Genomic DNA, 21,269 nt, shown 5'->3' with positions numbered 1-21,269 from the left:
TTTTGGACACATTTTTTTAGATTTTTTTATAAAGTGTACGCTAGGCATTGAATTTAATTATATATCACATATGAGATAATGATTATGTTTAATAATTAAATGTTTATTCATTAAGATGTAAAGAAAAAGACATGAAGTAGAAGGAAAGAAAGTGTGTGATCATAATTATTTTTTTCAAATTTTGAAAAAAGTGGGGTGCAACTTCACAGAGATAATAAAATGACGTAATCCCATTTTATCGAATTATATATATAGTATATTTTCTAATCATAGTAATACTGTTCCATTAATAACTGTTACATTAATTACATTGCGGTAATGAACTAAACGCATTACTGATGATTACGAATCAGAGATTAATTATACAAGAACCAAAGAGTCCAGAGTCATCAGGCGCGTACCTTCGCATCGACATTCATATAGGAAAGGGTAATGAACGCAACATCAATTATGCTCGCGTACATTATGTATAAACACATCCAAACACATCGCCTGATCCAGTAGGAAATTTGTGTAATGTTGTAGCTAGCTACATACAGGAAATTCTCTATGTTACATATGTACCAGGCACCGAAAATATCACAAAAATACATGCAAAGAACGATTTTTGCTAAACCATCTAAAAATTTAATTAGATACAAATCTGAAAATAATTTTTTCTTGTTAGACATTGTCAAAATAATTATGTAGAATGTTCAAGCTGATTGCTAAAATGTTAAAACATTTTATTGCATTGCCAACCACGCTTGATCGTCTCGCATAATTATTTTGGTGGCCCAACAAAATTATTTTTTATTATTTCTGTGTCCAAATACATTTTTAGGTATTTCAGCAAAACTGTTTTTCCCGTGTACTTTTAATAAAATTAAGAGTTCACAGGATTTGCTCAAAAATATTTTGGTTTACTGCATTTTTTTTTTTTATATTTGTGCTCACACTTGTCGCGATAATTTTAAATATGGTTGTGAAAAGTACATATAACTTTGTGATCAATCGTATATTTTCGGTGCTTCGTACCACGTGTAATACATTCGCGTATACCTATATTGTCTTGATATTAAACATACAGAAATAATTAAGAGCAAGAGTCATCTCCCTATCCGAAAGTTTGGTTTCTGAAAAAATACTGCGCTCTGTAAATATGGAGCTCTATAGGAAGGATTGGCCTCTTTTAATTCGACGTCCGCGACGGGCGCGTTCAAAGCTTATACAAAGAGTACGCTAACGTCATTTATTTCCGCTTGTTTGATTCCTACGTAATGTAAAATTTGTTGCTTGTCTCTGTTCTCCAGAAAAATAGCGTATTGCAGGTAATTTGTTTTTATGTCTGGATGATCGTGGGAAGGAATGTGTCCACGAAATCGTTATTCGTGGTTGAATGATCATGGGAATGAAGATGTATATTGTGAGGTATAAACATTTTTTGTTTTATGATAATGCGGATGACTCACTAGCCATAAGAAACTAAAAAACGCTAAGAATTGTCGACGAGTAGGAGGGATGAAATGTCTATACGAGGGTAAATGCACAGTAAAAGTGAAAGAGATAGTACGAAAACATTTAGCTTAAGTTTTGTACACTGAGAATGTAATTGACTAGCTCTACGAATGGAAAACATTGATTTTCGGGTATTCGAGGCCCGAGACTAGATATCAGGAGACACTTTAGCTTAAAAAGTGACCCCACCTTTGAGCAACCCTTTGCATCTCTACCAAACTTTTGTAATTAACAGCGTTTGCACGTCCCAAAGTTTGCGATATAACCCTTCCTTTGCGCAAGTTAGGAGATATTATAATAAATCTTCATTTTTAATCGATTCGATTCGCTATTTGCTCGACTTGATAGTAATCTAAATTATTGCACTCGCCCGGTAATACGATCGTAAAAATTGTCATCGAATCATATTGCGTTTCATGGCAAATAATGATAATTAATATAAAATAATATATTACAAAACATTAGAGAGATTATTTCAAACATGATTGAACATGATTGAAAAGAACAATGATACAAGCATCTCTCAATATCTAGCCCATTGAGAAGCCACGTCGACCTTAGCTACTTATGGATGGATTACATGTGTTGGGCCTTTACGGGCATAAAAATTCTACACGAACAAGAGAGCTCCCTTCGCCCATCGTCTCTGCTCTACTTATAATACGCTTACTAAAAACTAACTTACTACGACAATAGATACAATCACGGTAAAGACTTTCGATTTCATCGATTCGCGATTCTGCAGCGGCTCGACGCGAGTCCCGTCTGACATCAGCAGCAGTGACTATACTCTCTTAAGAACACAAGCCTTCTTTTATATTTTTACAGTGACTCCCAAATCCTCGCACCCTGTAAAAGAGTGCTATTTAAAAAAAAAATTGTGCTCTGCTACGTTAGTTTATCTTAATACAATACGAAGTAAACAATGATATTTATATAGTGTGTACAATTGCGGACTTTAAAGTTTTATTTGCCATATTTTAAAATCGTCAAATTGCACTGAGAGAACACCTGTGCTAGCGGGCGAATATTTGGGAGCGAACGGTCTTAAGATACAAAGCATTGTTTTGGCACGTTTGAAGCATTATTTCTTCACGTAAATTGGCGGATGGAAATTATCGCTAATTCTTCGGCAACACGTACGCGTATGCAATATTTAATTCTTGACATCAATTCTTGCATGTTCTTCTTCGATTGTTTTTCAGACATTGAGAACAGTAAATTTGGTTTGCTAAAGAATTAAATACAGCCTATTGATTTGCCTCGCGCGAATTGGAATAAGTTAAAATTTTTTAATAAAAATCTATCTACTGCAGAATAGAAGAATCGGTCAGTAATGGAACAATCACGAATCAATCGTAATCTTTAAATGATACATAGGATATTTCGTAATTTGCGTTCACTAATTCATGCTATTCCTTAATGGAAAAATTAAAAAGTCCTGAAGCATTTTTTTTCTCTAACGAAAGATAATTATTAAACAATGTTCAGTTAGTTCGCACCCTTATTCCTAAGGAATAGCAGTATATAATAGACGCGAATTATAAAATACCGTGTGTATCTTCTATGATATTTTTAAGCTTTTACGCATCTGACATAAATTTTATTCCATATTTTACGCACATTGAATTTTTCACATTCGATGGCAGTCGAGCGCAGATCATGCCAGTCGATTTTGCAGATGCTTACCTGCAAATAACTCGAAGTTGGGCGATCGGGGGAGCTTATTAATATCTTATCGTAGGCTATGAATAAATTATGTATTGTAAAGTGAAAGACGGATGCGGTAATAAATATAGGATTGCGGCGCGATGTTCAATCGCGCATTTATCAGTAATTATTATTGAAGATCAGTACAATTCTCAATCGCTGACTTGATCTGCGCCTCTATTTAAACATTCATCTTTTTACAAAACTTGCAATGGGAACACTTGAATCGGCCGGTTCAATATGAACTCACGATTCGCAAATGTGTTTCGCGGCTTTACTTTAAATACACACGTTTCACGTACAGTAGGAATATTAATTTGACATGTTTGTTTCCGAGTTAAACGTAAGAGATTGTTAACCTTTTACACGAAGAAATGAAAAATCTAGATGTAATTTTTTTACATTTTTTTATGATTAGGAATCATAAACAAATGTCAATAAAATAATTTTTAAAATAATTATTACAAATTGAGAAATAAAATGCGCAAAAGAAACGATACAACGAAATAATTTTCTATAAATTTAATGATAATTTTATAAATACGTATTTATTATTATCTACTTATTTATCTATCTATCGGCACATCAAAACAAAAAAGTGAAGATTTCTATATTTCTCACCTAACCAGCGATTATACTATTACAGATTACTTTCTGCACGATAAAATTTAATATATTTAAAATGTACTTCTCTAAATATATATTGCGCATTGATACATTGATGGCATTTGTCAGAAATAATGGCTACGTTTTGGCATATTACACGATAATACTTTTCTTCCGATTTCTGTTTCAACGTTGATAACTACAACAAAGAAGATATGCATATGGTAAAGGCAACTAACAAACTTTAACGAACGAAAGAAGTCAACAATTACAATCAATTTCCTACAAAAAAGACATATTTGCTCTGTAACGAAGAACGCACATATAAAATTAACAATTTTAATGTTAATAATCAAATGAATGAAGATAAACGTCGAAAAAAAATCGATCTCTTCGAGCATCAATTTTACCATCAAGGAATATTTGTAAAACACCACAGCAACTTGGAAAAAATTGGACAGCATGAACGCTTCCCTTTAATCATCAGTCCTCTCGTTATTCTCTTCTTCTTATCACTAACAGTGCGCGGATGACTCAGCTAAAGTAGACCATCAATCATCCTTAGAAGATATGCGGCGCCAGCTGTAGCTTCCAAAGAGATACCGGCCTGGCGAACACCGTGACTTGACCCTTTTCTTTGCCGCCGACCAAAAAAACGTACAAGGGTGCCGGCCCGTAGGTAGGTGTTTTAGCGTCGGTCGCATCCACCGCCGCCACCTTTGCCCTTTGCCTCTCGGCCCTCGACGCGCTCACCGCTCTTCTCGACGGCGAACCCAACGGCAAGCTCTTTGGTGGCGCTCGGGGCACCCTCCTGATCTCCTGAAGCTCCAAGAGCTCCGCGAATGTCTGTGAAGCCGATCTTCCAGGTTCATCCTCCAGTACGCTATCGGGCGGACTGTTGAGCAACTTGGCATATTTTCCATCTTGTTGTTGATGATGATGATGATGATGGTGATGGTGACTTGATTTCGTTTCGTCTAGTCCAAGGTAGTTCGGATTACAGAAACCAAATTGGCCCTCTCGTATCGTCGACGAAGAGACAATTGGCCTGTGCGGCTTCGATCTTCTTCCGGACACCCAGTCATCTTCCGCGAGCGGGTCGCCTGGACTCCTCGCCTCGATACTCGCATAATCCGATGTCGATTCCTCGCCCTCCTCGAGATCGGCAAATCGAACGGAAGCGGAAGTAGGGATTTTCGTCGCCGTCGGAGTTTTTGGCGTTTGCAGAGCGGCTTCGTAAAGATGTGAGCTGTAACTTTCACCGCGGGTGGGCTGACATGCTTGGTGCACCGCTGCGAAATCTCTGCAACGAACGTACAACCGACGTAGAAATCTCAAATATTGTTTAACGAATTAATTAAATGCGCGCAGTTGTGTAGACATCTTGTAAAGACAAAATTACCGTCTTTCCTCTTGAACCTCGATCAGTCTCGACGTGGGCGGCTCCTTACGCTCTTCATTATCGCTGTTCTCATCCGGGTCAACGAAGACCAATCTGGCAGCCTCTACAGGCGTGAGAACAGGAGTTGGTAACGTCAAAGCACGAAAGTTTGGCACCGAAATAGGATCTCTGGTCATACCAGAAGTATTGCTAGTATTGTTAACGTCAACAGTCCTCACTAATCCCTCCGATGCTTTCTGTCTTCGGCGGGCCAGCGTGTTGGCACTACGAGATTTTACCATTCCCGTGGATGGCTCGATCACTTCAACGTCCACTTGCTGAAATGGATAATACGTATTTGCCTGCACGCAGGCCTAATTGACACATAAGCGTGCATCTATTGGGAACGTATTTTGGACAACTTGTGGACGTACGTACCTCCTGGGGGCTTTCTTCATTATCGTCATGCCCGCTGAGAACTGAATAACTGCACTTTGTCGGATGACTGAGTCTCGACAGATTTATTTGCGATAACTTCGAAATTTCCCTGAGAAAGCTGGGTCTGGCGGAGGGTGCCTCGTTTGGCGATACTCTGTTGCTCGCGAGCCTAGGCCTTTGGCTTCTCAGCCTCGGTTTTGAATTGTCTATGCATGTTCCTCGAATCAGCAATTCGGACACTGCGAGAGCGACGCTTTCAGCTCTCGGCTGCGGTTTTGGACCTGATACAGTTAGCTTCTCCCAGGTTTCTGTGCCTGTCGAGATATGTAAATAATAATTTATGAAATATTTAAACAATAATTATATATGTAAAAACAATACATAGATTTATAAAAATTATGTGGTAATTAAAAAAACTTTTATATCATGACGATATAATAGTGCGTACCAAAATGAAATCTCCAAAGCTCGTTTGTTGCCAAACCGCCACTCTCCCCGCCAAAGATGAGCATACAACTTGGCAGCCTGCACGCCGCGTGGCCGTGGAGAGGTCCGGGACCTGGTTTGTTCTTCAGCATGGACCACGAAGCGCTATTAACGTCCCATCGCCAGCAGTCGTTTCTTTCTTGAAGGTCCGTCATCCCGCCGTAAATATACATCGCATCACCGTGCAAAACTGCTGAATGCTTGTGTCTCGCAGCCGGCCCACTTTCGCTCGACGAAAGCAGATGCCAAGATTCAGTTTCTGTAATATTAAAGAAGTTCGGAGTCACTGTGCATAATTATTAATCGAGCTATATAGGAAGAAAGACGAGGAAGAAAGTAACATTACCAAAATGGAAAGCCCACAGTTCAGAGGAGCTTCCACGTAAGTCTTGGTAGCCACCGTATATGAGCATTTGTCCGCGGTGTACCAAGGCGGTGTGACCTCTCCGACCTCTAGGAACCACGCAACCCCGTTGAGATCTCACCTTTCTCCATATATTTGTCTGAAAATCATAATCATTTGTATAGAGATTATTTTATTCGTTATTCAAATTATTCCTCTCGAGAAATTGATTTTCCGATTGTATAAATGAACTTGATTCTACATCTCTGTATTTGTGCGAATAATTGTGAGGATAACATATAATAAAACCGGTCTGCAACAAAAGGGATGAAGACCTCTAATTTGCGGCCCTCCAATTCTGCCGTTTGAATAGGCTCGGCTTTAACTCTTGGGGGGCTGCGATAATCGCCACCGCCACTGAATAGAGATGCGAAAATTATTCTCTCACCAGTTGCAATACGAATTGTAATAAACGTTCCATTCGCCAAAAAGATATGCTCACAATGAATGTGCTATGGCAAAACGTTGCTCTAGTATTCATTAAACATCTTTCTTTCTTTCGCCTTTGTTATTACATAATGGTATATTTTTAACATTATTTATAGTTTGTATATTGACGAAGCAAAACGTTTTGTCATAAATTGCGTGAATTTAAAAATATATATAAAATATTAAATCATGTTCACGTTTTACCTCATGTAAAAAATATTTATATTTGAATACGAGTTTTCACTGATGTCGAAGGCACAGCAACGTATGCAAAATTACTGTAGACGGGAGGCGTAGTCGGTATTCACCGGGTTTTATATTTGAGCTTGGTAACGCATTCATAACCTGAGCTTTCATCCAGTCACGAAAAGCATGCGGCTGGATGAAGGAATGTGTGCAATATGTAAAGCCACCGAGGTAAAGGTATTATAAAACTATAACGTGGATATAAAACGAGCGGGAATTTGTGCATTTGTAAAGATGAATAATTCGAAAAATACTCATGGGATTATTATATCAAGCGGCATATGAGATTACGCGTAGGTAAGATTGATCAAATCTTCAATATTCTTCCAGGTTTATAATATTATTTGACGATGGAGATACTACATTAAAACATTGCTGCATTATTTATTCAATGCTATGAAAAATCTTTTGCGATTTCTAATATTTAAGTAACGTAATACAGGCGGATAGTAGATTTATTTTTATCGTGCCGTTACCTTGGAACAATTTCTATAAAAAGTGTGCCGTAGAAAACAGCATTCTTCGCGTGTCCATTATATTTACATTGATGAAATCGATATCGTTCCCGGAGAGATTTATCGCTTAGTCTAGCAGAAAATTTCGGGCGTGCGTATCAACCGGCGGCATTTTAAAATCGCATTAGCCTTCTTCTTTCGAAATACTATGGTTCATGGAATTGCAACGTGAATGGAGATGAACAAACGGACCGTATAACTCTCTGGTGAATACACTCGAGAGGATCACTCCCTTCCGCGCGATGAGAACTACAACCGAGATGAGGACGAGTAATGCAAGTTTCGAGATTTACCCCAAGAGATGATCAAGTCAGCTTCAATCCATCGGCTTTAGACGCGCACTTTATGTAATTACTTTCGACACTCTTAGTTGGCGCGACGGCTATCTCCGTGGTCGTTACTCGTGCATCGACGCTCGTGCCACAGGAAATCAGTGTGCTTCGCGATAGATGTTACTCCGAGCAGGGTAAAAGACCCCATGATTGCCGCTGCAGATCAAAAGGACTACCGGTGTCTGTTCCGCTCTGTGAGCGAACTGTGAATACATATCTACCTTCGGGCTATTTAACCATGTTTATGAATATATTTTTGCCGTGAGAATGACTGACGTGTTTTACGATATATGAATTTTTGGTAAAAAGAAGTTATGAATCGTAATGAGATCCAAAAAAATATTAATCTTCTTACACGCATTATTGAATTAATAGACTGTCATTCGTTATTCGCGAATTCTAAAGTTTGTTTTGTTTTTTTTCGTCAATCACAAATGTAAAGAAAATGGAATATATACTAAATGCGTCTTCCTTCACTTTTTATTCTGAAAAAGTGACGTTTTAACGAAGTACCAGAGAGAAAGTAAAGGGATGGGAGGTAAAGAAAGTAGGGAGAGAACAAACGTGCCGAGCAACCCCTCCGGCTTAGCCAATCAGGTTTGCCTGACGCATTCGTAACGCAGATTTCAATAATACACGACGAACAGACAGAAACAGAGGAGGGATCCGTATTTTCTCCATGGTCCAACGATTAAAAACAAACGGACCAAAAGTAACCATGGTAACGCAGTCAAAAAAGTCTCGGGATATAGGAGATAGTTGGAAAGGACTGGCTGCATTCTCCCGTTCGATGTAGTTTTGTTTCGTCTACAATAAAATATTTTTTTAAATCATTCACAGTAAAATTTCGAATAAATTGTTAATATACACATATTATTAGTGCCAAGAGAAAGTAACGTTTAGAAAAACGTAACATTTAACTGAATCTAATAATAATGTTGATTATTTAAAAAAAAAAAAATAACAAAAGACAATGAAAACTACATAAACAAGATTGTTGGAATAGTATGATAGATTAAACCTGTCAAGTGAAAGAGACAATCAGTTACGGTGCTGACGAAGGAAAATCAGCGTGGTCGTATATTATACCATGTAACGCAATTCAGTGCAAACTTGCAGATTTGTGATAAATGCATTTACACAAATGAGATTAGACGCCTTTATTTGACTGCTGATGAAATTAGAAATAAAAGCAATGGCCAATCTTGTCAATTCACTTTTATCAATAAAAGTGAATATGGGCCAATATCTTTTATTTATAAATTTAGAGTTTTGTAGATAAAAGAAAATTGACATTTTCACCTATTCTTAATAAATAAGAAAATAGCTGATAGGATGCTGAATCGATGACGCGTAATGCTTCACATTCTACGCTTGATGCGGCCTTATTAATTTTTAATGCCTCGCACGTGAGTGGCAACTACCCTTGGGAGAATGAAGCCCTGTCTGGTTCAAGGGTACGAATCGGAGAGAAAGCCTGTTAACACCAGCTGCTGCCAAAAACCACCCTTGACTTAAATTGCTCTTGAAGGTCCCACAAAAGATGTACTGCCTCTGAATATTATATAAAATTAGAGGGTACACCAGTAAATGTTAACAAGAAAAGTGAATACGATTTGCACACACATAACATAAAATTTTATAGTATTATATATACACGTACACGCATATGTGTGCGTTCATAAAAGTAGAGAAGGAAAAAAAAAGAGGAGCTTAATTTGATTATATAGATAATTAATATTGTTTTCCTTAAACTTAATTTTATTATGTTTAAATAGTTTAGTAATGAGTTTATTAAAATTAATAATTTATTTTTAACTCTTAAATTCTCATTATTTTTTATTCACAGAAATGTTTACTTAGACTTTTTAAAGTTTTAAATCTTATTTTCCTTGATACACCTTTATAAAAAATGAGATATAAAGCGAAATTGTATTAGTTTTAATTTGTATATTGGAGATAACTAATATCACGTGAATTTATTGCATAGGCCATAATTATCCGTTATATAATATTTAGGATTTTAACTTGAAATTAATCTGAAATCCAATATTGCAACTTTATATTCTAGAGATCGATTGCAATCTAGTATTATAGTACCTTCAAAACTGGAAGTAATGCCAGCAGCTTAAACGTGCCATTTCGAACATACTAATTGAGGCGAAAACTCATTCGTCATCATTGATGTTGATGCATTTCTGTCATCCTCTTAATATGAATGTAGCGTTACACAGACATTTTCCTAATGTGATCGAGAACGCAATACGTTATACCAAAGTCGAGAAACTTAATTTCCAGATAGAAAACATAAAATATTCGACTAATGAAACCAAAAAATAGCTTCTGATTGCAGATTTGATCAAGATGATCACGACAGTTAAATCAATGAATCTAATTTAGAGTATCTATAAAGTGTTGCCGAGGATATTTCCGCGAAATTAATACATTTCGTGTAGAATTCGCTATCAGGATTTCAATTGAATTCGTTATCAAGATTTAGTTAAGAACGACCCGTGCGGTCTGATTAGATGAGACGGGCAGCCTCCGAATAGCCTCCGGGCAATCGCCATGGCTGTTTCAGTGATCAGAAGGAAGGTTTGCACCCCTTCGATTTGGTAAACGAGACGAAGGGCAATATTGGACAACTGCGTCAAAGTTGATTGACAATATCGCGCATCGATACCTTTCTCTTTCCTTCAAATTTGAGGTGTGCCTGAGTTCTAGACAATCTCATATAAATTAAACAATCCAAATAAATAAAAAATATAACACTAAAATATAAAATTCTTTCAGGAATTATTTAATTACGTTAAAATAAATTGATTATTTAATGATACAAACGAAACGGCGTATGCATATTAAAATATTAAAACATCGAATATCTTCTGTTATAAATAAAATTCTTTATTCAAATGCGAGTTAAAATTACTGCAGTATTACGGTAATAAGATCTCTTACACGGGGGAAGGCAAATTATTAGGACAAACGTTATTTTCGTGCAAGGTTGATCGATGTACGAACTAGATCGTTCTCATTTACGAGACTTGACGTGAAGCAATATCGATTCCGAGCTACACTCATTTCGCAGGATTGATTCTCCGCACGCGAGACGAGTCTCCCTCGTAACCGGAAGAGGCTAACCACCCCGTGTTGCTCGTTTCACGTAGCGCTTATTATTCTCCCCAAGGAGTGCTTGACATCTACGTGAAGGCACAACAGGAATCAGGATAACAACGGTGGCTCGGTGAATTTCTACACTCGCTCGATCCGCAAGTCGTTATTGGCAGGATAAGCCTTGGTTGCCCTTGGTAGCTTGTCATCCGCTACTAAAACCATCCCTCTCTGTCACCGCGCGCAGAGACGAGGGAAAGTGACACACGCTACCGCGTAAAACTCGTAACCGATGACGTCGCTATCGATTAAGCGACTTTTCTCGAGGGGGCGATTTTTCCGTCTCTCGTTCTTGCCGTCCTCTCGAGGCTCCCCTTGTCGCGACGTGGGGAGGATCATTAAGAGTTTTCTCAGCGCGATACGACGCTGGCTGTGGAGATCGTTATCGGAAGTATGGGAACATGCATGATGCTTTATCGCCGTGAAAGTGTTCCACTCTAAGTGGCATTAATCGCGTGACTTGATCCACGCGACAAAGCGATACTCCATTCTGCACTTACGTTTCGCGAGGCACATTACCTTGACGTTATAAACCCAGAGTGGCGTTTCCGTTCCGGCAGAGAAGCCCAGTTCGCCGCCGAAAACGTAGAGGCAATCCTTGTACGCAACCGCGCTGTGTTCCTGAAGAGCCGGCGGTCTTTCACCACCAGGATGCAATTCCTCCCACTTGCTCTCCGCTGCAAAAGAAACGGAAAAAAGCCTGTCACGTAAATCCGACGTTCTTATCCTCCGGATTAGGGATGCAGTTATTACAGGAAGTGCTGTAGATGCACGACAATGCAAAATGTCGAGCTTTTCTTATGCACACGTTCCGCTTTCATACGTGACTTTTGTCCCAGGAGGATGTACGTTGCACAGCTCGGTTTTTTTTTTTATCAAAAAATACACAATTATTTTTCACCGCGATACCTTTTACAAATAATAATTACAAAATTAAATTCTTCGCGCTTTAATAACTAATGTCGCAGGCGGTATCTTGTATCTTGTAAATTCTCACAGTTAATAATTTTTAGCTAAAGATATTTTTTATGTATGTATAACGAAACGCGAACGAAGAGGAAACGAAGGAAAAGATCAGAGATTTATCGATCAGAGATTTATCGCGTAATTTGATCGTAATGACGACAATTTGCGAAGAGAATATTAAAAACCTCTTGCGTATCTGGTCTCTTAATAAAATAGACGTCTGCGCGTCCTTCGAAACTATCACGAAGAGGAGCCGGAGCTCCCCTGGCGAAGGTATAAAGAATATAAAAGCGAGAACGGCTCGCTCGAGTGCTGCATAAATTTGCGTTTTTTATCGAAATATTCTTCTTCGATATTCTTCTTTATCGGGTATCGGAGTGACTCTAGAGATACTGTTGCACGCGCCAATCATTATTTCTTTCTCTGTCTGTGCATTGAATTGATTTTATATCCCATCTCGACGTAATCTTATTCCTACGCTCCAGACGGCCAGCGCAAGAAGCTTTTTTCTCTATTAAGTATTGATTTCTATGAAATTAGATCTTGGAATCTTTATTACTCATTTATTTTATATTAAATTATTTATTAAAGGATTATTTTTATATATTCTCTCCTCTCCGCAAGCACGCCTTTCTCCAATGATTTCACATCTTTTATATCGCGCCTTTCTTTCATCACGCTACGACCCCTCGTTCGTTCTGTCCCTTCCATTTCGCATCCTCTTTATTCGTCCGTTTCGAGGGGAATGATAATATCCATAAATAAATGAGAAGACGAAATATGTGTTACTCGTGAAGGACATTTGTACCGACACCATCTAATTTCGCAATATCCGCGAAAGCTTCGGCTTCTCCTCGGAACGTGCTCGAGAACAAAGACCTAGGTAAGGACCGTAACGCACCGGCTAAAGCATTTTCTATGCCGCTAGAATGATACTAGATGCCCGACATTGATTACGTAATTCACGTGTCATATCTAGTTTTGACAGTGGAACAATGCCTCCCTTTGTCTAAAAGCGTGCATTGTAAAATTGCAGCGTGTTCAAGCATAAGAGCACTTTTGCTCCGTCATTTTTGAACGAGATGTACGTGTTTTGTATAACTTTAGTCACTAGAGTCACTTTTGCCTCTTTAAGTATCTTCACGGCACGTAACTAGAAATATTAAAGACATTATACGCAGAAACTTTACGTGTAAGAGAGAGTTGCTGAAAGCCATACTTTTAAATTCTATTTCTTCAATATTTTACGTTTTTACACTGAGAAAGAAGAGGTTGTGAAATTGAGTAAATTTTTCAACTTGATCAAATTTTTTCAGTTCAAGTATTTATGTATACTTAATTCAAATGCATAAAGTACTTAAATTTTAATTTAAACATTTATATATTTAACTTAATTATATAAATACTTAAGTTATATTGAAGAAATTTGATTAAGTTGAAAATTTTAGTCAAGTTATCTTTTTTTTTCTCAATGTACTTAATGTAAGAAAAAGTTAGTGGCAAAAATATGAAGCAAATGAGAAATGATTTATCTAACATAGACAAAAATTTAACAAATTACATCCTGTTTTGCATATACTAACGATACCTTTTAAAATATCAGATACGACTGATGTTAATGTTGGTAAATGTATAATTAATATATAACAAATAATGTAATTATGCAATTTTGTTGTTTCGAATTTTTATTTCTTCTATGAAAGGTAAAATATTTTACATTTACTGTAAAATTGAAATATTAAATTACAATTTTTGAACGTTTATTTGCATACGACGAATCAGTACACCAAATGGAAGATACAATAAAAAATAATTTAAGTGATACCCATTCGACAATTCTCCCATTTCTCTAAGAGAAATTTACATTCTGAAGAAAGTAAAAAGACAATATTTAAATTAATTTTGATATTCTTTTTTCTTTACAATTTTTTTCTTTGACCAATTAAATTTTTTTTTGAGTATACTCCTCTCATGTCTATCCTTTCATGTCTATCCCTACAGTCCAATGACAAAAGAGGATGGCAAAAACCAGGTTTCGCTGAAGTACTCTTGTGATCCTTTGAGTTATCACAATATTTTTGCGAGATCAAGTAGAGTAGAATGACAAAGCTAGGTTTTTAAAACAGGGAGAGTCGGGAACATTGTTTGCCTCAGGAAACGAAGCGCTACCCGTCAACCCTTCCGCTACTGCTTCAATATTCACGGCCGAACAATACCCTCTGATTAAGAGAGCCACTCACGCAAGCATGAGCGAAGCGAAGTCGTGCTACATCGACTATACTTGAATTCATAAATCATCGTTCTTCTCGCGATTGCTTCAAGACGTCAATGTTCTTATTAGTAACGAGTCGTTCTCTATGTTCCGTTGATCAAAAGTACAGGACAAAAATACGTGGTAAAAAGAGTTACGACAGTGAGATTTTAATTATCCGGAAGCAAGACAAGACGCTAACTCTCCCTCCGGTGTTAGGGATAAACGCGGATAAAAGCGATGGAACATTTCAGTCGGAGGAAAATCTCACCCTGTCACGTACATAAGCCACCGATTACGGCCGACGGACGCAATTAATTCACGTATGTCTGATCTCCGTGGAAACACCACGTAATTGTGGAGTATCGTCCGCGGATTTAGCTGATGTACGTAGGCTTTAATAATGGTGCATTATTGATCAGACTGAACCCCGTTCAAATTCCGTCGCGCACCCTCGTTCCATAGGGTTGCGCCATGGGGATGCGATGGGGAGCGCGCTGGTCAGAAACGTCGTGTTACATCCCACCAACTTGGAACCACTCGAGATACCGCCGTACCACTACCTCGCGATAATTATTGGGATTTTCCACGTTCTCGAAGTAACGTATAGTCGAGTCGGCCGATACTCTATTATAATACCTAGGGATGCATTATTTAATGCAATAGCGTGCGCGATGGTATGCGAGTTAACATACAAATGCAAAAAAATCGAAAGCTCACCAAGGCTGTATCGCCAGAGATCTTTGAGAGGTAGGTTTCCATTTCGACCACCGAGAAGGTATACGTGACCGGCAAGTAAGGTGGCACTGTGCTTGCTCCTCGAAGGTGGTGCTGGCCCGTTTTCAGTGCCAGCCGCGGTAACCGAGCTCCACATTTTCTTCCTGAAACAAAACGCGGTAGAAATCATCTTATCGGATCCACTGTATCAACGGAAGATCGCTGTTAGAGAAAGTTTTATTACTGCGTGGCAAGCTTTATTAAAACATTGGTAACACGGTGGACTTATCTAAAGCCAATTAAGAGAGATTAAATGGTATTCTAACAGATATAGATAGTAATGGCATTGGTTTCCCCTGGTCTTTCCTGATATCTTATTCTCCCGCTTTCCGAATGTTTCCTTCGTCTACGGAATTACTGTCGAGAGAAGGAAGGAAGCCGCTCTTGCGGAAGCTGGGGATAAGATACATTCGTTCGACTAACGCTTCTTATCCGTCTTGTATCTTCGTACATACATCTCTCGTAATAGACGTTAATGAATCTAGAGAACAAATAAATTGATTACGAATTGTTTTCATTTTCGCGATGAGTATGTTTCTTTTAATTACATCTTTATTATTTCAATAATAAGAGTTGACATTAACGATTTTTCGATATAAAGGTCTATAATTTAAATATGCACTGAGAAAAAAACGTCGTTAACTTGATTAAATTTTTTAACTTGATTAAATTTCTTCAGTTCAAATATTTATGTATTTAAGTTAAATATATATGTAGTTAAGTTAAAAATATATAAATGCTTAAACTAAAGTTCAAATATTTTACGTATTTAAGTGAAATACATAATTACTTGAATTGAAAAACTTTAATCGAGTTGAAAAATTTGGTCAAGTTTTAACAACTTTTCTTCCAGCGTGCATGTAATTTTGAATAATCTAAGAGACGTGAGTTTTCGCAGAAGGTGCATAATACTAATATTTAATATTGAATATTATGAATCGATACAGCTAATCGAATTTGGATCTGTTCAGAAGTTTTCATTGATCATCATCATGCAATAGCACCCCAATTTACGATTTTACTGAGCGATAGGCGGCAATTTCTAGTGAAATTTTCAGGAAATAAAGCGCTGATTAGATTTCGAGGAGAACTAGCGTCAGGTGCAGCGATTTTTAGGTAGCGCCCTAAAGCGAGGGTTGCCCCTGACCATTATTGGCCAGCTCGTATTCCCTCGGCGCTGTTGCATTAGTAACACACCTCGCACATCTGTTCCAAGATAATCTATTTCCGCGTCCCTAGTTTTTCTTCACTCGATTTATCAAGTCCCCGCGAAGGCTTCAAGGAACTCTCTGACAGGATTTTTAGCGCATTTAAGAAAAAAGTGCCCGCTATTCACATCACGTAAAATACCATCTTTGCCAAAGAACAGTCAATTGAGATATAAGTGCTATGCTTTTTTCATCCAAGTCTCGATATCTAACGATCGGTTCATCGCGCGTCAACCTGTAAAATCCAATTACTCGAAGAAGCCGAGCTTGGCCTTCGACATTGGCCTTATGAGTTTCCACCCGCGCCTATATCCAGCGCCGGCACTTGAAATTCAATTACAGCAGCTGTGAAATCGAGTTTCGGGTAAACGAATGCACCCTCACGCGCGTCCAGAACACGCGTACGCAAATATATGCCTCTCTCGCGAGGCAATACGTTTCGTTTCGGTCGGGGTAGACGCCGCTACACTGCCGATCCTTCTTCAATAGTATTCGTTTCGTACAAACGATTCACACTCACTAGCAAGATCGCAGAAGGGTGTGTAGGGAAGGACACAGGATGAATTACAATGCTCTTTTTTCCAACTATAATCATACTGTTGCATTAACATTATCTTATTCTTGAATTATATTAAAAAAATAATATAGAGATTCTTTTCTCCTTTTGTGAATAATCAAAGTAAATTTAAACATGTATGTAAAGAAAGATCAATTTTTCAATCTTTAAATGCCAAGAAATTCAACTGATATCATCAAATAATGTCAAAAATGTTACTTTCATCGAAGCGTAATAAAGAAAGGCGCAAAGCGAAATTCGGATTATTTCTATCGATACGAATATCGGTATGAATTTATTTTTATCTCGTATTTCACATAGATCGGTGAATGAGATGCGCCATTTCCTCACTGCAGCTTCCCGTCGTAGGATCTCGGATATAGAAACGCGCGATCGCTGCTGTAAGGATTTTACAGCAGCCTGCACACACGTGTCTGAACTATATCGAGGGATTCCATCGGCTTCCGGGAGAGAGAATGCCGAGCGATAATGTTCCGTCCGCAGATTTCAGGGTACGAGCCGTATCGGTCTTTGCACCCCCTCGCTATACGAACATTCGACCCAAAAGCTGGGATTAAACGCGCGCCATGGCAATTTTTCAACGATTTCACGGGCTCGCCTACGGGATTTATGATACGCAAAACACTCGAAGATTTTTTTTCCCCTTCGGAAAAAAATTCAGCCGGGATGTTCGAATGTCAAAATCTCAGCTCCGAATGCCCATCGATCTTGTGTAACGTGAAATTCTCGGATCGTCGAAATATTTTTTATCGGATGAGAATGATTGGATCCAAATTGACGCATCAATCAAAAATTGGTTGTCTCAAAAAATTTGCCTTCAATATTTAAATAAAATCAACTGAATTAATTTTTAGATCCAGGCAATTAAATATGAACGAAGAAAGAGAGAGAGATGTAGAGGCCACGACTTTTAATTCGCTCCGGAATTATTTCTAAATGCGGCTATCTGACCTTTATCACGTATTAAATGAGATATATATGCGCAATACGTTAAGATTAAAAGTCTGCAAATAATTACATCTGGTATTAAATGAGTGCATAAATTAATGCAGTAGTCCAAGTGCTTTGCGAATTTATTATATCCATAATCTGCAACGTAGAAGTGTGTTTCTACTTGGGAGAGTACCTTGAAAGACTAGTAAACACGTAATATCTGAAAATATCGAACAATTGTCATCAAAGGAACGTCGTCCCTCGTCACAAGAGACATACCATTCCGTCACCGTACAATGGAGAATACCCTATCATCTTTGACGAGGGAACAACGCCGCAGCCGCGAAGAGAACAGCTCGAATTCGAGAATCACGCGGATAGCAGCAGCATGGAAGACGAGCGACTTGCTCCCTTTCCTATTGCGTTACCCTCGTGAGATTTAAGTTAAGGAGTAGAGGGGGAGAGAGTTGGGGAGATCAAAATCTAGTCGAGCCTTTGCACATCGAATGTCGCGGAGATGGAACCGGTAGTCGGTCGATACCGCAAGTTTTTTTTATTCAAGGGAGAGATACACGTTCGTCTAGACGCTCGTCCATTCATCGTATTATTTAAAAGAAATTTCAACTGGACGAATGCAGAGTCGATCATAAGATGAAAAGAAAATTTGTAGTATTGCAGTTTAACGATAATATAAGATCGTAATATGTATAACACAATTAAAAATCAGAGAAATTCAACGAATGATCGTAGAGGGATCTTAACGATCAATAAACTTTCTCCGTCTTAAAATCCTTAAATTGAACGAGAATCCTTAAATTAAGTACCAAAATATTAATATTATAATATTAAATTGATAATTTAATAATATATTGATGTTAATAAGCATCACTAATTATATTGATTACTAAACATATTATCTTACTCAGCCATATTTTATACTGTATATATTAATATGAAAGATATTAAATTTTTTATAATGATTCGAAAGAAAAAATTTAAAATAATTTGAGTAGGAAAATATATTATACAGAAAAATGTCATTCATAAAGTATTTAATTTAAGCTCGTTAATTGTTCAAACCCGCGTCTTCCAAAACTATATTACTTCATTACTTCTCCCGTGGCATTGAATTTACTTTGGGAACCATTTACATAAACGTTCTCCTTTAAACAATTTAGCAGGGCGAACGCCCCTACGTTACAAGCAGCCCACGAAGGACCACGGGCAAAAGAAGCGCGATTCTTGTGCAAACACTGCGGTAGTTCTCATTACCGATCCCTTTGTGCCGAAAAGAACATTCTCTAATCCGCTGCATATCTTAAGGGACGCTCGTCCGTCAGTGCTTTATTTAAATTTCACGTAGCGAACGCGTAGGCTCTAGAAATTGCACAATGAATTCTTACGGAATGGTTTCAATGTAATCGTCGATATAAAAATAAAATTCTAAACAAATACGTCACATTTTCTGTCGTATGCTTATTAAAATATTTTTTTTTTTTTTTTTATAAAATCTTTTGCAAGCGTAAAACTCTTCTTTATAAGGCGAGAGAGAAATTATGAGTTACTTGTTTAATTAATTTATTACTGTAGCAGAGATGCTTAAACTGCGTACATAGAACGGACATTTCACAAAGGTATATGAAGAACATTGATTTTCTACGAGGTTAAGGACACGATAAATTGCAGGCACCTACTATAGCCACGTGACTTTTATTCCTCTGATGAAAATTTGTAATTGTCTAAGATACTTTTTTCTTATTGAAATTTTTTATCGCTATTATTCAATCGCTGTTATTTACGTAATCAATGCTCGATTTAAAAAATTCATGTTTTCTTCGAAGAAAATGATTATTTGGACAAATTGTGACTATTGGCGCTACCAATCGTTTCAAATAAAATCGATTGTAATATTTTTCCTTCGGCCAATAAATTTTCTCGAAGGTTCTTTTTTTTAGTGTAAAATAGAATAGACTTGAAATATTGAAATCCCGACGAATTTCTTCGCACTTGAACAAATGTAATTATTCTACATAATTTTATAGATTTTCATTGAATTAACTTGAAAATACCGAGCCTGAAGATTGATCAATTATAATTTACGTTTACAGAATTAACTATTATAGCTCGGTGGTGTAATTCTTTTTATACACTAAATCCGAATTCACCTTGCTCTTGCATCAACAACTCTTTGCATCAGTTAATAGGCTTACCTCTTAGCTCGGCGAACCTTCTATCTCGTTAGCCGGAACGAATGCAACTCGTGACCCACATGCAATCGGCGATTTAAAAGCTCCTAAACACACTGCACTATACGAAGAGCGATGTGCACTCTCTCTTCAAACATCCAGCTGTCGCAATCTTTCTCAGCACCACAGCTGCACCGGAAACAACACAGAAATACACGTAGAACGAACTTGCACGCGATGAACGGACAGAGATATTGAGGACGGTCTTTATGGAGGGGCGGGGGGGGGATACACAACAACAGTTCCCTTTTGCGAATATCACGATACAACGATAATATAACGCTGACACGAAGAAAGAACGCGGCGCTGATGCGATACGCGTGGAGTACGGAATCCGCGCGTAATTAGTCGACGCGCATCATCACCCTCCGCAGCGGGCGATCGCGGATGCAACACACTCTCAAGTGCACACTTGACTCGCATCAACCGCAACACCCGGAGATCCCGCGAAAGGGTTCAACGAACTTAACGCGCGCCGTATTATCGAACGTCAGTTTTTTTTTCGCGCTATCATATCCGCTGCGCCCGAGTCTCGCGTCACCATCGCTCAAAGTCTCACCTCGGGCGATCACCGTGAGCACCTTCACCTTCGCGCCATGACCGTCGCGAGAACCACGCTACGACTCTCGGCACTCGTACGCCCCTCGGTTCTCGCCGCGCGATCTCTCTCACTCGCCGAAACTCGACAGAGAAAAGCCCACGTTACGCGGGAACGGCGGGCTGCCTGCCGCTTGTTTTCTCCCAACTGCGTCCGGGTCGAGCACCTACCTAGCCGGAGTCGTCATTGGGGACTCGACGCAGGCGCGCCGCAACGAGCAACCCTCTTTCCCTTCGTCGCAGAGCGACTCCACTGTGCTGTCGGAAGGGTGGCCGAGCCGGAACGAAGGGAGGAAGGGCGAGAGGGAGGGAGGGAGGCAGGCAGGCTGGTTGAACGTACGTCCGTTGGATGGACGCCGCGGCTGAACCCCCCAATAACGGCGACAGAGAGAGACCAAGATGACCATCGTCGAGGGAACAATCCCCCGCGCCGTTTGTTTGATCGTACCTTTAGACTCCGGAGACGCCGATCGCTCCCGAAATAGCTATATAGATATCGC

General features: G+C 38.5%; 1 protein-coding gene across 6 annotated transcripts; it reads right to left on the bottom strand.

The window, feature by feature from the left end:
- Window positions 1-237: 237 nt before the first annotated feature.
- On the bottom strand, window positions 238-21,233 carry LOC105198018 (tip elongation aberrant protein 1). Of its 6 annotated transcripts, none has more exons than XM_026134693.2 (9): window positions 21,218-21,233; window positions 20,137-20,301; window positions 15,152-15,312; window positions 11,734-11,891; window positions 6,465-6,621; window positions 6,081-6,377; window positions 5,633-5,946; window positions 5,216-5,568; window positions 238-5,116 (listed from the first exon to the last, which is right to left on the bottom strand). In XM_026134693.2, exons 3-9 carry the CDS (start codon window positions 15,303-15,305, stop codon window positions 4,375-4,377), a joined length of 2,175 nt encoding a protein of 724 aa, XP_025990478.1. In that variant the 5' UTR covers window positions 15,306-15,312; window positions 20,137-20,301; window positions 21,218-21,233; the 3' UTR covers window positions 238-4,374. The 6 variants fall into 6 exon arrangements, with proteins under 6 accessions (XP_025990478.1, XP_025990481.1, XP_025990477.1 ...); XM_026134696.2 differs by lacking the exon at window positions 21,218-21,233 and having other exon boundaries at window positions 5,216-5,318; window positions 5,394-5,568; window positions 20,137-20,958; XM_026134692.2 differs by lacking the exon at window positions 21,218-21,233 and adding an exon at window positions 20,732-20,955.
- Between the last annotated feature and the right edge of the window lie 36 nt (window positions 21,234-21,269).

The sequence above is a fragment of the Solenopsis invicta genome, chromosome 9, assembly GCF_016802725.1.
Source record: "Solenopsis invicta isolate M01_SB chromosome 9, UNIL_Sinv_3.0, whole genome shotgun sequence".
Classification (NCBI taxonomy): Eukaryota; Metazoa; Arthropoda; class Insecta; order Hymenoptera; family Formicidae; genus Solenopsis; species Solenopsis invicta.
Note: the sequence above shows the minus strand (reverse complement) of the source record. Positions and strands in the feature narration are given on the sequence as shown.

Coding starts and splice junctions, on each gene's coding strand:
- LOC105198018 (XM_026134693.2), bottom strand. CDS start 15,305: ATGTGGAGCTCGGTTACCGCGGCTGGCACTGAAAACGGGCCAGCACCA. Junction 11,892..15,151: donor TCTCTGGCGATACAGCCTTG/GTGAGCTTTCGA, acceptor TTTCTTTTGCAG/CGGAGAGCAAGTGGGAGGAA. Junction 6,378..6,464: donor ACTGTGGGCTTTCCATTTTG/GTAATGTTACTT, acceptor TTAATATTACAG/AAACTGAATCTTGGCATCTG.